At 46.5% G+C, this 18171-nt stretch overlaps 2 protein-coding genes across 5 annotated transcripts; both read left to right on the forward strand.

The window, feature by feature from the left end:
• The first annotated feature begins 8298 nt into the window (after positions 1 to 8298).
• On the forward strand, positions 8299 to 13203 carry LOC127327663 (uncharacterized). Of its 3 annotated transcripts, XM_051354434.2 has the most exons (7): positions 8300 to 8987; positions 10398 to 10484; positions 10593 to 11202; positions 11335 to 11603; positions 11994 to 12095; positions 12323 to 12613; positions 12694 to 13203. In XM_051354434.2, the coding sequence occupies exons 1-7, from the start codon at positions 8472 to 8474 to the stop codon at positions 12949 to 12951; spliced, it is 2133 nt and encodes a 710-aa protein (XP_051210394.1). In that variant the 5' UTR covers positions 8300 to 8471; the 3' UTR covers positions 12952 to 13203. The 3 variants fall into 3 exon arrangements, with proteins under 3 accessions (XP_051210393.1, XP_051210394.1, XP_051210389.1); XM_051354429.2 differs by having other exon boundaries at positions 8301 to 8987; positions 10593 to 11603; XM_051354433.2 differs by lacking the exon at positions 11994 to 12095 and having other exon boundaries at positions 8299 to 8987; positions 10593 to 11603.
• Positions 13204 to 13333: 130 nt separating this feature from the next.
• LOC127327665 (uncharacterized) lies at positions 13334 to 16314 on the forward strand. Of its 2 annotated transcripts, none has more exons than XM_051354440.1 (3): positions 13334 to 15077; positions 15479 to 15565; positions 15660 to 16314. In XM_051354440.1, exons 1-3 carry the CDS (start codon positions 13632 to 13634, stop codon positions 15885 to 15887), a joined length of 1761 nt encoding a protein of 586 aa, XP_051210400.1. In that variant the 5' UTR covers positions 13334 to 13631; the 3' UTR covers positions 15888 to 16314. The 2 variants fall into 2 exon arrangements, with proteins under 2 accessions (XP_051210400.1, XP_051210401.1); XM_051354441.2 differs by having other exon boundaries at positions 15698 to 15841.
• The last annotated feature ends 1857 nt before the right edge of the window (positions 16315 to 18171 follow it).

The raw sequence follows: 18171 nt of genomic DNA on the forward strand, positions 1-18171 counted from the left end.
CAAGATGATTACTATGATATTTGATTGGGCATTACAACATAATACAAAGACCGTAATCCAACTGCGTCTATGACTAATAATCCACCTTTCGGTTATCGTCCGAACCCCTTTCAGTATTAAATTGCAAGCAACAGATTATCGCATTAAGCAATATGTGTAAAGTAAAAAAATAGAATTACCCTCGGATAAAATATTGTTGTTTTCTCCCTAGTAGCAACAGCACATCTACAATCTTAGAAATTATTGTCACTCTCCCAGAAAACTAGAGGCATGAACCTACTATCGAGCATAAATACCCCCACTTGGATTCACAAGTGTCCACTTGGCCAGAGTTTCTGCTAGCAATGGAGAGCATGCAAGATCACAAATAACATATGACATGAATATATAATCAATCTCAACATAGTATACAATATTCATCGGATCCCAGCAAGCACAACATATAGGATTACATAAAGATGATCTAGATCATGTAGGGCAGCTCACAAGATCTATACATGAAGCACAAAGTGGCGAAGACAACCATCTAGCTATTGCTATGGACCCATAGTCCAGGGATGAACTACTCACGCATCACTTCGGAGGCGGGCATGGCGATGTAGATGCCTCCGACGATGATTTCCCCCTCCGGTAGGGTGACGGGAAGAGCTTCAGAACCCTCCGAGATGGGTTATGCGATGGAGGCCACGACAGAATATTTCGTGGATGGAGGCTCGAGTATCCACGGTTTTCCCAAGAAGATGTATAAATAGACGGAGGATTTAGGTCGGTGGGGTGCCTGGGGGCCCACACCCCTCCTAGACGCGGGCCAAGGCTAGGTCACGCCAAGGGTGGGTCTGGCCGCCTTGTGGCGCCTCTTCGACCCCCCCCCTCTGGACTTCGTCTTTGTTTCGGTAAAATATTTACTTCGGCTTTTGTTTCGTCCAATTCCGAGAATATTTCCTGTATAACTTTTCTGAAATACAAAAACAGCAAAAAACATGGAACTAGCAATGTGGCATCTTGTTAATAGGTTAGTACTGGAAATCATGTAAAAGTGCAACGAAGTGTAAGCAAAACATATATGAATTGGTGTAAAACAAGCATGGAGCATCACAAATTATAGATACGTTTGAGACGTATCAACCCTAGCACGGGTAAACCAACGACGATTGCAAGTGGCGAGAAAGCACCATCGCCGCAAACGCCACCAAAAGTCGGACACCACCAGGAACCGCCCAAGATAACTCACCAACCAGCGGGGAGAACCAAGGAAGAACCTCGGGAAACACCGCGGGTGCAGAACACGAAGAAATCTTTGCCGAGGAGGGCAGACAGAGGAGGACCTCCACCACCCCAACAACGTAGAGCCGCACGGCATGCAAACTCCAGGGTGGCCTCTTCAAGAAGATCACGACGCAGCAGCGCTAGTACCACCTGGTCTAGAGATCTTGGGTTTTATCCGGAGTACGTGGAGAGTTCGAGCACCGCCACAATGACGCCTTCAAGAAGGGAATAATGTCTGCGGAAGCCGCCGTCGTGGCCAAGAGGGCTAGGGTTTCCTCCCGGTGAAAGCACTCTTCCGTCCCCAGGGTAGCGGTTGTCGCCGAAACCACCACCTTACCACTACCACACCACGCGGCTCGCTGGCACCCGCCATCCACACGTCTGAGGAACCAACCGGATTCCCACCATCCAGGGCCACTGATGTGGGCATTACCCTTCGGGTACCCGACATTAGTCTACCTCCCTTGGCCCAACTAGGGCCCCATGAAGATTGTCCTAGACCAAGGTGGGCCCGTACGTCGGTTGCAACGGAGGAAACCTACTAGAAGATGGATTCTTGATGAACAATGCAAGAAGGTTTCAATAAAGGAAAGATTAGATTAGATCTCAATGTAACCTAGTCGAGTTTGGACAGGAATCTCGGGACCTGGCCTCCTATATAGAGGCTAGGAGAGGGCATGCTGAACGACAGAACAACAACACACGAAACGCTCGCAACTTAGCATACACAAACCCTAGAATCCTTTCCTCCCGATGAGATCACCATAGTAGTCTATCGGCTACCCCATTGTAACCTATTTTACTCGACAAATCAAGATCAGACAAGCAGGAAGTAAGGGTTTTACCTCATCAAGGGCCCCAAACATGGGTAAATCTCTCTCCCTGTTCGTTTGGTATCCGATGTCTCGTGTTATCCTCTAGGATTCTGTCAACCCTAAGCCCCTCATGGTGGGCATTGTCGAGGAGCTCCCTCGTCAATTGGTGTTGTCTGTGAAAAACCTGCTTGGTACAAGGCACTTCATCGGCTGTTCCGATCGTGTCGGTTGCATTTTCGCCGGCATCACCACCATCATTGGCTCCATCATCCCCGAACTCAGGGAACTCGATTCGTTTCGGGTCCTTCGAGTTCACTCCGCAAGCCGACGCGTGATTGGTCTCAAACGAATCTATAATTTTTGATGTTCCATGATTGTTTTACACCAATTCATATATGTTTTTCTTACACTTCGTTGCACTTTTACATGATTTCCACTAACCTATTAACAAGATGTCACTGTGCCAGTTCCCTGTTTTCTGTTGTTTTTGTATTTCAGAAAAGTTGTACAGGAAATATTCTTGATATAAAACCCTTACTCCTGCTTGTCTGATCTTGATTTATCGATGAAAAAGGTTACAATGGGGCAGACGATAGACTGTGTTGTGGTGAACTCGCCAGAAGGCAAGGTTTCTAGGGTTTGGTGCGTACGGGATTGTGTAGGGTGATTTCGATGTCCTCCGGAAGGCCCTCTCATGACCTTTATATAGGAGACCAGGTCCCGAGAGTCCTGCTCGGATTCGACTATGTTACAATGAGATCTAATCTAATCTTTCCTTATTTGATGTTTCCTTGACTTGTCCATCAAAAATCCGTATCCTTCTACCTTTCCTTCGTCGCAACCGATGTATTGGTCCACCATGGGCTGCAACGATCCCTTGTTGGGCCGAAGGAGGTAGGCTAATGCTGGGGACATGAAGGGTAATGCCCACATCAGTGGGCCTTCTTGGCGTTGGGAAATCCTTCGTGGTATCCCACATCTCTCAAACGTGTCGTACCTTCCTCTTGAGAAAGGGAACACATGAATAGATCTTCGTCTCGGCATGTCTTGGTTATTTTCTTCCGAGCTCTTTTACTTGTGTTTTTTTACTTTTGTGATAGGCTTCATGCTCAAAGTACCCCGTATCATCATATATGTTGTATTGGGCTCATTTACATTTCCGCAAATCCTAAAATTGCAAAAGAATTTAAAGAAAAATTGTTGAACCTATTCATCTCCTCTAGGTTACCATCTCTATCCTTTCATGCACACTGAAAAAAGAGGACGGCGAGGCCTGCAGATTACCTTGTTGACCGGCTAGGAATTCGGTCGAACAGGCTACGGGCTGCGCGGACCGGATCACGGTGGGCGGAGAGGTGGGAGTAGGCCTTTACGATGGCCCCAAGCCACCCAACAACTGTGGCGAGAGTCCCTAACACAGACTACAACAGTATGCGGCTGAAACCGGTGGCCTAGTCGACCGGTCAAGTTGGCGGTGGAGGGGCGCGACATGGGTGGGAGATAGGGAGAGGGTGTGGTTCACTGTATGACTGGCTGGAGGGCCCGAGCGAACAAATAGCGGCATGCCGCTGACTCGTTTTAGGCCTGATTTGCTCTAGAGCAGATACGTTCGTGAGACACGGTACATATGCGGCTGACCATTGGACCTCACTTTTGGCCGCCGTGGACCGTGACGGACGCGAGATATCCGTATGCGAGGGCCGTTGGAGATGGTGTTAGCGTCGGTCTACGCTCTTCTCTTCTGTTGAGATTGACAAGGAGCTTTGGCCGTCTTGTGAAATAGAAGCATTTTCGTACATACTTTCCGAGCACATAAGTTTATCTTAACATGTTACATCAACACCCCACTTATACGTGGACAAATCCACACTATCACTCGGCTAATAACAAATGGCATTTGTGAAACTTGAGGGGTGTTAAACCTTAGCTAAAGGGAGTTTGTGTTGGAGGTTGTCAATTTTTTTATTACTATCTTCATTCCAAAAAGATACTCCCTCCGTTCTATTTTATAGTGTCTATAGTTTTTTGGCATGAAAATTAGCACAAGAGTGTTCTTTACGGGACCCCCTAGATTAACGATTTGAGATCAGAGTAAAATAAGGGAAATCGGTAGCTTTCTAAATTAACATAACAAATCCCACAAATCTCTCTGGTTGACTCTCCATATATGTGCAGCCATGTTATATTAAGAAAATAAAAACATTGCTTCCTAAATCTAAGGAATCGTTGGGATCATGCATTAGAAATCTCAATTAATTGTTTCCTTTTTGTATGGATTTTTTTCACGCATGTCATGTGGGAGCTGACCGGTAGAGGGGGTAATTGAAAAAGAGCCAAGTTACAACCTTATATTCTGAAACAAATGTCAAAAATATATAGGTATTATAGAAAGGAACGGAGGGAGTACCACATACAAACACATCTAAATTTAGATAAGTTGGCGATACATTTTTCGAAACGGGGGGAGTAAATATAACATATTTTAGTATCTAGCTTTGTGAACCAAAGTTGATGTCTATTTTTTTTTTGAAACATGTCTATGTAAGTGGTAACCAATATTTCTAGCTTTTCATGGCCAACAAAAAAAAGTAAAAGCCAGGTTGCTTTGATGATATGTTCGACACCAGTGTGGAAACCATTTGACGGGGTAACGTGGACTTAAGTCTCTTAGCAATGATTGATAGTCATAGTCGTTGTATAGTCCTGAAAATCCCCCGTGGCCGTGGCCGTGGTCGCGCCGACGCTGCCGAATCTCCGTCGGTATGAGCGACCGCCGATCGAGCCATTCCGACGCGCAGGGCGTACGTCCTCCTCCTGGAGGTGTTTCCGGGTAGCGCGAGCGACCCTCTCGGCGTTCGTTCCGGATCCATGGCGGGCGCCCACGACAACCTGGGTTGCTGCGGTCTTCTCGAGTGTTTGTGTGGCCTTCTTCAGGTTTTCCTTGATCCTCCGAGGTATTCTCAGGTTGTGACCACGCGATCGCCGTGTGATGTGGCCACCAGCTCCGCCCCCTCGGTGGCCAGGGAGCGGCGCTACGATTATCGGGTGCACGGCCTGTCCCCCTCCCCCGTTGCCCGAAGTTCGGCGGATCTGCGCTCGAGGTATTCTCAGGCCGCGACGACGAGCTCGTCGCGAGATGTCTCGACCAGCAGCTCCGGCACCACAGTGGCTGCCAGGGGGCTGCGTTTTCCAACGACAATAATTTTTCAACGGTGCAACTTCGTGGTAGCAATTTCTTCGTAGGCATGTTGACCAATGTTGGTGCCAACTATAAAACACAGTGTTAACTACCTACTATTAATTATTTAAGCCGCATATTTCTCTGTCGGTCATTTTGCAATGACGCACAAGGGTAGTATTTTTTACACGAACCTTCAACGTCAATCGTGGTTCTGCATAGTAATTACCCGCTGATATTTCTTTTGTAGTGCATAATGCTTCAACAGTGATAAAAAAATTCCAACATCCACCGCCTCTTTTACTCAGGAAAAATATTGTTATGTTCTTCTACGGTAATATTGAAAAAAATATACTTACTCCACCATCCGTCACATTTTCACATGGGATGATTTTCTTCTACAGTGATAGATTTACTCCATCACCCGTTGCCTCTTTCGGCCGGAGAAATACTATCATTTCCTTTTGTGGCAACACCGAAAACTAAAGCACTCCACCATGCATCCGCCGCTATTTTACTGGCACTTCTGCGGTATTTCGGCAACCCAGATTTTTTTATTTGTACAGTATTTTACCAACGATCTAGAAATAAAAGCACTCCACCATCCACCGCATATTTCACTAGCACTCCGATGGTACTTCAGCAACCAACATAACTTTCTACAAAATTGTAACCAACGATCTTGATACCAAGGGTTCGGTCAAGTTTTTAGATGTTTCTTCAACTGTTTTTCAAAAGGAATCCCGCACTCTTTAACCTAAAAACGCCGTTTAAAAAAATAATGTCGCACTATAGACAACAAGGGCACGACGTGCGCCGCAAACTTCCTAGTAACAATCATATTGTAGATAGCTTTTCTCCTGTCTCAACAAAGATCAGTCAAGGTTGAGATATTTTTCAACCTTCATCATTAGAAGCATCAACAACAAAGGTTTCAATTCTTGTTCTAATCCATATCGCTCTTCTTGAGTAAATCAGTTGAGTGATAATTCTTCACTAACTCACGTACAACACTGCCTTTAAACTATTTAAATCTATTATAATAATTAGAGTGGCATTGATAGGTAGAAGATCCATTATCTTTTCATTGAACCTGAGATACAATTCATGTATTTGTGAATCAACGGTTGCACGCAATACCCCCACTCGAAAATATTGATCCTTAGTGAAATGGCCATATTTATGTCGGCACAACCACCACACATGATGTAAGTTTCCTCCATGTTTAGAATTTTAGTGTCATGATCTACACAAAAATAAAAATCTCTGAAAAATAATTTTCTCCAACCATCATCTGATATGAGCTTATGAAGACACTCTTTGCAGAAACCACTAGACAAAAAACACTTATAATGTCATGCGAGCTTCGTTGTAAATCTTGGTCAAGTCCTCAAGTCCTTCAGATATCTCTAGTATCACCTTATCATACACAAGATAAAGACAAACTCGAAAGAGGAAAAGTAGCTGAAAGAGGTGTTAGCATCAACACGAATTGGTCCAACAGTTTATCTATCAACAACCATACCTTGAATCACAAAATTTACCACATTAAATAATTTCATAAGGCTAGAATAGAACCAAAGTGAGAACCCCACCTACTGTCCCTAGGCCGTTTAAGTGATATCATCTGACTTCCCCTTGAGCGGTTTCAAGTCTTCCAATGTCTATCAACCGTGCTAGTGGCACATTGATGATGAAATCAGCGATGTTTATAATAAAAATCAGCTTCTGAAAAACTAGGCAACATGAACCACCTCTTCGGATGCATATGCATCCTATATTTGAATATTTAAAATTTAAAAGAAATACAAAAAAATCACGTCTAGATCTTGATATGTTACATGCTCATAAAGTTATTTCAGTAAATACCGACATGTTTCGTGTCCTTTGTAAAAAAAAAAGATAAATTTTGGTGCTAAAATAATCTATTTTTCGAGTCATTTTTTAAAATCTTTTTACACAAGACACACAAAATGTCGGTTCTATATGAAACTTTAGGTGCGCACATGGAACACGTCCCTCTACACGTGAAATTTGTTTCCTATTTTTTTAATTTTTCAAAATATGTTTTGTATATACCGGGTGCATATGCACCCAAGATCAGTTTTGAGTATCCGAGTGCTAGTGTGGCTTTTTCATATATACAAGTTGGGACTGGGTGTTGATCTGACAATGTTGAGGAAAACTTGTGTGCTCCCATATGTTACGGTGTGAAAACCCCTTTATCTCACAAGACAGGCCATTGGTCCTCGTTCATCTCAACAAAATAGAGTAGACTGACATCAAGGCTGCGACATTGATAGATGAATTTGTGCTGAGTATTATCCAAGTATGATTTTGATACTGAGAACCTTAGGAGACATGGATACATCATGCGAAGAGATCTGAATGGATTGCATTCACTTTTTGTTAAGAAATACTATGTTCATTGTTATGCTTATATAGACTGCAACTTGCACAAGTACATTTGTGAAACTTAAGCGGGGGTTAAACCTTAGCTGAAGGGCTTACATGGATTATATATTCTAAGTTATCAAATTTTACTACTTCTACCTTGGTCATGAAAAAAAAGTCACAAATTTATCTAAATAATTTGTACTGAATTCGAGTCAATTAAAAGAGATTGGAATGGGTAGCTTTCTAAAATGTTTCTAAAATATGGCCAACAAAAATAAGTAAAAGCCAGATTGCTTTGATACGTTAAATACGGAAACCATTTGACGGGGTAACATGGACTTAAGGGCTCCTTTGATTTAAATGATAGAAAAAGCATAGGAATAGGAAATGCATAGGATTGGAATGACATGTCTACTTGAATCCTATAGGAAGATGAAGTTTGTTTGATTGTAGCAAAGAATTTTTTTCATGAGGTATGAGCTAATGGTTTTTTTTCTATAGGAATTTTTCCTATAGAATATATTCCTATAAATCAAACAACATATATAGGAAATTTTTCCATAGGAACCAAATCCTACACAATTTCTAAAATCCTTTGAATCAAAGAGTCAGTCACTCATCATCAGTCTGCTACTGCTGCTTCTCAAAAGAAAAAGGTCTGCTAGTGCTGACCGTGGTCGCGCCGGCGCCCCCAACCGTCGCCGAGTTTCCGCTGGCATGAGCGACCGCCGGTCCGACGCGCCAGGCGTACCTCCTCCTGGGGCCGTTTCCGGGTAGCGCGCGCGACGCGACCTTTGGGCGCTCGCTCCGGATCCATGGCGGGCGGCCAAGACAACCTGGGCTGCTGCGGTCTTCTCGAGTGCTTGTGCGGCCTTCTTCAGGTTTTCATCGATCCTCCGAGGTATTCCCAGGTTGGGACCACGCGATCGGCGACCAGCTCCGGCCCCCCAGTGGCGGCCAGGGAGCGGCGCTACGATTATCGGGTGCAGGGCCTGTCCCCGTCCCCCGCGGCCCGAAATTCGCCGGATCTGCGCTCGAGGCATTCTCAGGCTGCCGCGACGGCCTCGTCGTCGCGAGACGTCTCGACAAGCAGCTCCGCCCCCCCAGCGGCGGTCAGGGGGCTGCGTTCTGATGGTCGGGTGGGGAACCCGTCCCCCGTGGCCCGGAATTCGCCCGATACGCGCTCGAGGTATCCTCAGGCCGCCGCCACGACGCGCTCGTCGTCGCGAGATGTCCCCACAGTGGCCAGGAACTCGACGGCGCAGCAGAACGGCATCGAGGACGATGACGACGACGACGACGACTGCGTGATTGTCGCGGAGAAAGGCGAGGTATTGGCTTCCTTCCATTTTTGATCCACGGAACTGCAATTTGATTTACCCTTTGTTGTGAACACAATAGAAGCACGTACGTGAGATACTTGTAAAATCAGTAAATATATCTTGTGGTTTCTGACTACTAAATGTAAAGTCTACTAATACAAGGTAGTACTGTTATAAAATGAACAATATCTGATCACAAGGTACTGTTATAAAATGTAGTAACCTCGTTAACAATGGCCCCATCCGAAGAGAGTGATCAAACTTCGTTCCAATTAGGATTCGAATAAACATCTGCCAATAAGTTTATTTAGTAGTTCGGAAGCTTACAAGTCAGCGTCTAGCAAAAAGCACTTCAATCCAGAGACTTGGGTCATCTTCTTGTTCCCCTGCCTTCTTTCTGTCATCATCTCAACAGTCCGTTTGGCACCCTTGCGAACAACCACCTCGTTTCCTCTAGACACTCTATGATGGATTTGCATAAGGTTTATGAACGTTGACCCCAAATCCTTCCTGTGAATCTCACTCGGGTATGCTGAACCCTTTTTGACACCTCCTTTGTACAGAGCATCACACAAGGCAACATCCAGAATTATTTTGGCCTTGTCTGCTGGCTTAACCAGATTTTCCTTTTCTATATACCTTCATTCAGAGGAGAAAGTGAAAATAGTTGAGATGTGAGAAATTTACAAAATTCACACTTCACATAGAACCTACAGACTACTGTAATCTATTACTGTTCTGGGGACAAACCTGAAAACTACATCATATGCCTCTGATGCACTGTACTACTTCCCTGCCTCAGCTCCAACAGCCAAAAATATGGGGTTGACATGAGAACTTGGCTTACAATTTACGTCCACTTCCAGTTGGTTTGAGCCGCTACCTTCAACAACAGCATTATCGTGCTGCTCAACAGGCCCCTGTACCCCTTTTTCTGGTTTAAAGACCATGTAATCTGGATGTTTGCGATTGGTACCCGTCAAAACGATTTCCCTTTTTTATGTGTGTCCTCTTTTGCACTGATCTATCAACAATTTAATGGACATCAGAAATGCCGACGAATGCAAAAAACGATTAGATACAAATACTGGCAGCATTGTATTGATGATTCGGAAACTATAACTTCACTCTGATATGATATGCCACTATCACACATCATGGCATCATGACTCTTTCTAAATCTTAAGTTTGCGAGATAACTTTATATCAAGAAAGCTTAATAAGTACATGATCATTTCTTAGATCACACACTATACAAGGTTTTCAGCCTGGTTTTCTTATAAACAGGGCCACTCTATTCTTATTTATGAAATGCAGGAAACTCTGCCCTTTTGAGGTTTTCGAAAAGTCACGCACTATATTCTACTTCTGTTTAATTGCAGTATCATACCTCCATTATTCACTGCTATGTTTCTGCAGGTAGCATGCAGGGACTTCCCTCACTCGCGCCATTTATGTTCGAATATGCCCTTCGGCACTACCTCTCACAGCAAGCATTGTACCATGGTGAGTTTTGGACATTTCTGCTCACTGATGCTGCTGGGAAATGTGATGCGATGATTATATTATCAGAGTAGGCAGTGGATTTGTTTTAAATGGCATTTCATTGCGCAGTGCTACTGTTTCGTATGTGACGCCCCAGCTCCCTGCAGTTATTGGGGTAAAGGTCTTTCAGTTGATGATCATTGTCATGCTACAGATAAGGAAACCAAATGGAAAACACTTAGGGAGGCATTCAAACAACGGTCAAATGGAAGTGGTATAAGCAATGGCCAGAGTGCTCAAATTTCTCACCGACTAGCCCTAACTGCCAGTGCACTAAGGGCACACTCTGCGGCAGGAACTGCAAGAGGTACAAGCAACACACACACTGCTCAAATTTCTCACCCAGTAGCACCTACTGCCAGTGCACCAAGGGCACAGCCTGCGGCAGGAGCTGGAAGAGGTACAAGCAACGCTCACACTGCTCAAATTTCTCGCCCACTAGCGCTACCTGGCAGTGCGCCAAGAGCAACCTCTGCAGCAAGAGTTCAAAGTGGTACAGGCAATGGTCACAGTGCTCAAGTTACTCACCTAGTAGAGCCAACAGGTAGTGGAGCAAGGGCACATCCTGCGGCAGGAGCTGGAAGAGGTACAAGCAATGCCCACTCCACTCAAATTTCTCACCCAGTAACGCCAACTGTCAGTGCAACAAGGGCACAACCTACGGGAGGAGCTGGAAGAGGTACCAGCACCGCTCGCACTGCTCTAGTTACTCACCCTGTAGAGGCAACTGTCAGTCCAGCAAGATCATACTCTTCAGTAAGAACTGGAACACGTACAAGCAATGCTCACACTTCTCAAATTACTCCTGTAGAGCCAACCGTGGGTGCAACAAGAGCATACTCTGCAGCAAGATTTGGAAGAGATACAAGCAACGCTAGTACTTCTCAAACTAATCGCTCCGCCGAGCAAACTGTCAGTGCACCAAGAGTATACCCTGGGGCAAGAGTTGGAAGAGATTCAAGCAATGCTCACTCTGCTCCAGAGGGGACCACAGTGTATGTTGGGAACCTACCCGGCCGCATTGACAATGAGACACTCAAGCTGACCTTCCAGCATGCCGGTGTCGTCCTGTTCTCAAAGGTCAGCTTTATAGCTCTTCATTGTCTTTGTCTGCAAAGCTATATTATGTTAAAAAAATGACTCAAATCCCTCACCAGCATGACTCGACTTATGCGAAATTGAAGCTCAAGGGGTGGAGCTGCTAGAGTATAGTTGGCTGGTTTATAAGATTCCTGTATGATATGTTTCCGTTGCACCTGGTTTATCATTTCAATTTTCATCTAAGGATGCTTGTGCTGGGTTGGGTGGAAATGATGCTGAGTATGAGCTCTATGGATCATTATGCATCTACTGTATTTGTTAGTCAATCTGTTTCATCGGCACAGTTTTTCTATTTTCATCAGTACTGTTGGGACGCAGCTTATAGGTTATGATTTTTCTCTATTTGTTCTAAAATGCATAAATGTGCAGGTCATTTACGACAGAGAAACGGGCCAGAGCCGTGGATTTGGGTATGTCACCATGAATACTGTTCAGGAGGCTGAGACGGCTGTGAGGATGTACAATGGCTCTGTGAGTGTATTCTGCAAATTGATGGGGCTAGTTTAGTTTAAATTTTAATCTAAGCCAACCTAATCATCTTTTTTCTCAGTCTGTTAGCTTTGTTTACTAGCTCATTCATTCATAGGTGGTATGCAGCATGTAATGAGAATGTGCTTTAATCTAAATTCTATTTTTTCCTGAGCCTGTAGAAATGTGCCGTGTAATTCACTGATTAATCTTTCATGTGGACGTTACAGATGGTGTACGACAGGCCTCTGACTGTAAATATCACAGCTCCTAGAGGCAGCCCCCGGGTGGACACTGCTCGTAGTCAATCTGTTTCTCCATTCAAAATCTTCATATGCAATCTACCGACACAGGTGGACCGCCCTCGGTTGGAGGAGCTGTTCAGCAAGCATGGCAAAGTGGTTGATGCTAGAGTCATTTACGAGCGCCAAGGAGAGGACTGGTGTTCGAGGGGATTTGGTTTTGTCACAATGGCAACCGAGGAGGAAATGAACAGCGCGATACGTGCCCTCAACAAGCAGGTCGGTTCAATAGTTGGTTGGTTTCGGTGTCAACTGGAGTCTCCATTCAGGAATCTGGTTCTCACTTTGTATTTCTGCAGGTTCTGGAGGGACATGCCCTGAAAGTGACGGTTGCAAGGGAAATGCGGCCACAGCAAGGCCGACTTGATCCAACTAGAAGTGGTACAAGCACAAGCAATGCCCGCGCTGCAGGAGCTAGAAGTGGTACAAGCACAAGCAATGCCCGCGCTGCTCAAGTTACTCACCGACTTGATCCAACTATCAGTGCACCAATAGCACAAGACTCGAACCTCGATGGGCTGGGTGCACACGTGGCCATTTTGCCATTTTTAAGTTAAGAGCTGCAGATTTCTGTATGGTTGCTTACAGCCAATGAAAACATGTACAGCTTGAACACCGTTACTGGGCTGAATGAATACCCACGCCATGCCAATAAGCAGCGCGATCATCATGAACCAGCCAGCAGGTGACCTCTCCTTGGGGCTAAACAGAGCTATGCTCGGATTGAAATGCGAACCGGTCTTGCCCAGGATTTTGTACCACTGAAACATCGAATTGTCTATGGAGATTCAGTTCAGTTTTAAGTTAAAGATGCAGATCCGTCTGAGTTCGGCTGCCCGCGTCCGCGCGCGTACTGGCCGGCAGGGAGGCAGGGAGGCCACCACGAGCCCTATTCCTCGGCGCCGGTGGCCGGGAGATCCTTTCGCGAGGATGCCACAACAGCGCCTCGCCCGGACATGAGGCCGCAGCAGGCAGAAGCACCCCGCCTCGGGGTCGTACGGTGGTGGCGGTCGCCGGCTGGTGCCATCTAGAGGAGATGGGGATCACAAAGCACAAAACATCCAGAGTTAGAATTTGTTTTTTCCGACTACATACCGAACGATGGGCTCTATTTGGGCTGGGCCTCTTATCAAACTCCTTCGGAACGTGCGGGGTTTTGCCTCGCGAGGTAACCAGTACTGGTCCGATTTTAGCCACCAGTATAAACCCGTATGGTCCATTAGATTAACCAAAATGAATGGCTCAGGTTTATTTGAGGGTACCACAAAAGACAACACTTTGGCAACGACTCCATGCTTCACACAGTCACCCCCACGTGTTCGACGTGATGCCGAGCGCTCGGGAAGTCGACATTCAGCTCTTCTTAGGACATGTTCTCTCCGTCACAGTGCATCACAGGATTTATCCGGTCACGCAGGAGGTGTTTCACCAAGTCGTCGATGCATCTGGTGCCGATGAAGTGTACATGACCACGAGGACTGACCATGCCAAGGCCTTCGTTTTGTTCCGGTCGAGGCACGGCGCGTCACGAGCTCGAGTGGCCCTTCATGGCCGCAACATCTACGATGGTTGCTGCCTGATGGACATAACAGAGGCGACGGCGAGAGCTGTTCTTCATGTCATTCTGAGCCACTTGCTCTATCCGGTGATAGGTGAAGTGCTTCACCAGGTCTTTGCTGGTCATGGAGCTCGGGACGAGGTGTATGTAAACAAGGCAACATATGTTGAGGCTCTCTTTACATTCAGATCAAGTCATGCCGCAACAAGAGCTCGTGCCGCTCTTCACGGTAGCAACATCTATGATGGGTGTTGCCGAATTGAGATTCAGTACGTGTCACTTCCTCTCAGTAACACCACTGAGACTTTACCAACACACACTGCAGCAAACCCGACTCCCTGCCCAGCCTCTGCTCTGAAGGCGGTCGCCCCCAATGAGCATGGTGTCGCGGTATATGCCAGTCCGGTGCACCACTCTGTGGTGCTGGTAGCAGAAGCCACCTCTCAGGAGTGTCCAGTCATGGCTGAGCAGCTTGGTTCCAATCAGGAGCTTCATAGAATTTCGGCGGCGTCAGATGACAAGGAGCAAGTGCAAGTAAAAGATGAGCTACCTGGTGCATTAGAAGTGTTTGATGGAACACCTGAGAAGATAAGAAGTGGCGCGAAGCTTCACCCCCGCGTCAAGTGGGTATCTCGAGTGCGCATTGTGCGACGCCCTGTGCGCATGGCCCTGAGGAGTAAGTTCCGCAATTGTGTGACCATGCCATCACCACCTCCAGTGCCGCCACGCCAGCCTGATCAGCCGGTCCATCACTTGGAACCTTGTTCACCACCTCAGACACCTACTCTGCATCACCCTCCAGGTCCACTCTCGGTGGTGGGAGGCGATCTGTGCTCGAGTTCTTCTTGGGAGTCGTCCCCGGATGTTGCAGAGATCAGCTCCGATGAGGAGGACTCTCCCCCTGTAGCCACGGAGCTTTGTTTTGATGATCAGGAGGACTTGTCCCCTGTGGCCAGGAATTTGCAGCAGAAGGGCATGGCTGGTACCATTGACAAGGATGGCGATGACTGCGTGATTCTAGACTACGATCTTCATAGCACGACCGCCATGAAGGATGAGAAGGAGGGGAGTGTGGGAGATGGTGGCTCGGATGAGGAGTTGCAGATAGTCGCAGAGAAAGGCGAGGTATTGGCTTCCTTCCATTTTTATCTGGGGAGTTGCAATTTGATTTTGTGAATACAATAGAAGCAGTACCTAGTTATATTTGAGGACATGCGCATTACATAATTGACTTGTGAAGTGATTTGGAGAGCATATATATACCGTGATTTGTGTATCGTGTGCTCGCTGCGGCAGAACATAACCTTTTGATTTCAAATGATTGCAAGTTGTTAAAGATATATTATTCAACTTGTAACATAGTCCTTCTGTGTTTACCTGCTTATAATGTCTATGAATATTCACGGTTTTTAGTTGAAATCAAGTTTGACAAGGACATTTTAGAATTTGGGAGCATCTTTGTGAAGCATGTACTACTTCTGTTTATCTGCAGTATCATACCTCCATTATTGGCCATGTTTCTGCAGGTAGCATGCAGGGACTTCCCTCACCCGCGCCATTTATGTTCTAATATGCCCTTCGGCACTACCTCTCACCAGAAGCATTGTACCATGGTGAGTTTTGAACACTTTCCGCTCCCTGATCCATTAGCAGAGTAGGCATGAGATTTGTTTTAAATGTCATTTCATTGTCGTTGTCCAAACGCAGTGCTACTGTTTTGTATGTGACGCCCCAGCTCCCTGCAGTTATTGGGGTAAAGCTCTCTCGGTTGATGACCATTGTCATGCTACGGATAAGGAAATAAAATGGAAAACACTGAGGCAGGCATTGAGGCAGGCATTCAGGTGGAAAACTCTTCATGCATCTCATCCAGAAAAAGAAACTGTTGTGTACCCAGCAATGATGTCACTCGGACGTCTTTCTCTTGGCAATTAGATTCCTCTTCAGAATGTTGTGACCCAAAAACAAGAGAGGGAAGAGGTACAAGCAACTCTCACACTGCTCAATTTTCTCACCCACTAGCACGAACTGTCAGTGCATCAAGGGCACACCCTGTGGCAGGAGATGGAAGAGGTACAAACAATGCTTACACGCTCAAATCGCTCACCAGCATGACTGGACTTATGTGCAATTGATACTCAAGGGGTGTAGCTGCTATATTCTAGTTGGCTGGTTTGGAAGATTCCTGTATGATATGTTTCGGTTGCTCTTAGTATTATTTAAATTTTCATCTAAGGATGCTTGTGCTGGGTGGAGAGGTTGCTGATTACGAGATCTATGGATCATTACTCATCTATTTGTTAGGAAATTTGTTTCATCGGCATTGTTTTTTTTCATCAGTGATGTTGGGACGCAGCTTGTAGGTTATGTTTTTTTTTCTCTTTGTTCTACTCCCTCCGTCCCATGAAACTTGTCTTAACTTTGTCCAAATTTGGACAAAGTTAAGACAAGTTTCATGGGACAAAGGGAGTATAATGCATAAATGTGCAGGTCAATTACGACAGAGAAACAGACCAGAGCCGTGAATTTGGGTATGTCACCATGAGTAGTTCAGGAGGCTGAGGCGGCTGTGAGGATGTACCATGGCTCTGTGAGTATATTCTGCAACGTTTATGCTGCTTTTTAAACTCGACTTCCGCAAAGCCTTTGACTCCATCAGCTGGGAGGCTCTCGATCGAATTCTGGACGTGAAAGGGTCCCTAGCCTTTGGCGCGAGTGGATCAAGATCCTCAACCAAACCAGCCAAACGGCTATCCTTCTTAACGGGGTCCCGGGGGGGGGGGGGGGGGGGTGGATTCAATGCCGCCGAGGCCTTAGACAAGGGGATCCCCTATCCCCCTTCCTCTTCAACATTATCGCTGATGTCCTTCAGCAAATGCTCCTTCTTGCTTCTCGCCAAGGGCTCCTCCTCCACCCCCTTGTGGACGATCTCACTTGCCCCATCCTTCAATACGCCGATGATACCCTTATTATCATTCGGGCCCTCCCCGAGCATGTGGCTAACTTGAAACACGTCCTAGATTCCTTCTCCGAGGCCACTGGCCTCACCATTAACTTTCATAAAAGCACTTTCGTCCCCATTAAAACTGACCCAGCTTCTGCTCTCTCCATGGCCAACGCCTTTGGGTGTGCTGTCTCGACCTTCCCCCAGACCTACCTCGGCCTTCCCCTCTCCACCCACAAGCTCTGTTTTGCTGATTTCGCCCCCATCATCTCCAAGAGTGATATGCGCCTGTCTGGCTGGCGTAGACGATCCCTTCCCATTGGCGGACGTCTACTCCTTGTTAACTCTGTCCTCACGGCCATGCTCTCCCATGCCATGAGCGCTGGCGTCCTTCCAGCTGGAGTTGTCGAGGCCATCGATAAGCGATGTCGAGCTTTTCTCTGGACTGGGGAGGAAACCTGTCACGGCGGTCAATGCAAAGTGGCCTGGCCTATCGTTTGCACCCCTAAGCACCTCGGAGGGCTGGGTGTCCTCTCTCTCCCTGCTCAAAACTCCGCGCTTCTTGCAAAATTTCTTTCCAAGCTCCACTCAGACTCCTCTGCCCCGTGGGCCTGCTGGTTCCGACATTCCTATGGTTGGAGCCAAACAAAGGACCTTGGCGACCGCCATTATCTTGACACCCCTGTCTGGAAAGATATCATTGCTGGGCTCGATGCTTTCCGCCTTGCCTCCAAGGTGGTTGTCGGTAACGGTGCCTCTACTTCCTTCTGGTTTTGACCTGTGGCTCGAGGACGCCACGCTTCACACTCGCTTCCCCTGCTTGTTCTCTCATTCCTCTAGACCTCAAGTCAACGTCTCCTTCATCGTGCAGCAAGGCCTCCCGGCTGCCCTTGGACCTCGTCTTTCAGTTGCTGCTATGGCTGAGCTTCGTACCCTCACCTCCGAGTTAAATGCCGTGGACCTTAACGATGCCACGGACTTTAGAAACAGCCGCCTCACTAACAAAAAGCTTTCAAACAAAAGTTTCTATGTCAACTCTTTCAGGCATCTGCAGACTGACGATCTTGCCACGGGAATTTGGAGGAATGCTGCCCCCTTAAAGTGTAAAGTTTTCTGCTGGCTTGCTCGAAGATGGCGTCTACCAACAAATGAGCGGCGCTTCAGGCACAACCATGGGCGGAGCCAAGGCCCGGCATGCCCGGGCAGCTGCCCGGGCTAAGCTGGTGATTTCTCCTTAAGTACTACTGGTAAGTGAGGCACTAAGCAAGATTTCCT

This window comes from Lolium perenne, chromosome 1 (assembly GCF_019359855.2).
Source record: "Lolium perenne isolate Kyuss_39 chromosome 1, Kyuss_2.0, whole genome shotgun sequence".
Lineage (NCBI taxonomy): Eukaryota > Viridiplantae > Streptophyta > Magnoliopsida > Poales > Poaceae > Lolium > Lolium perenne.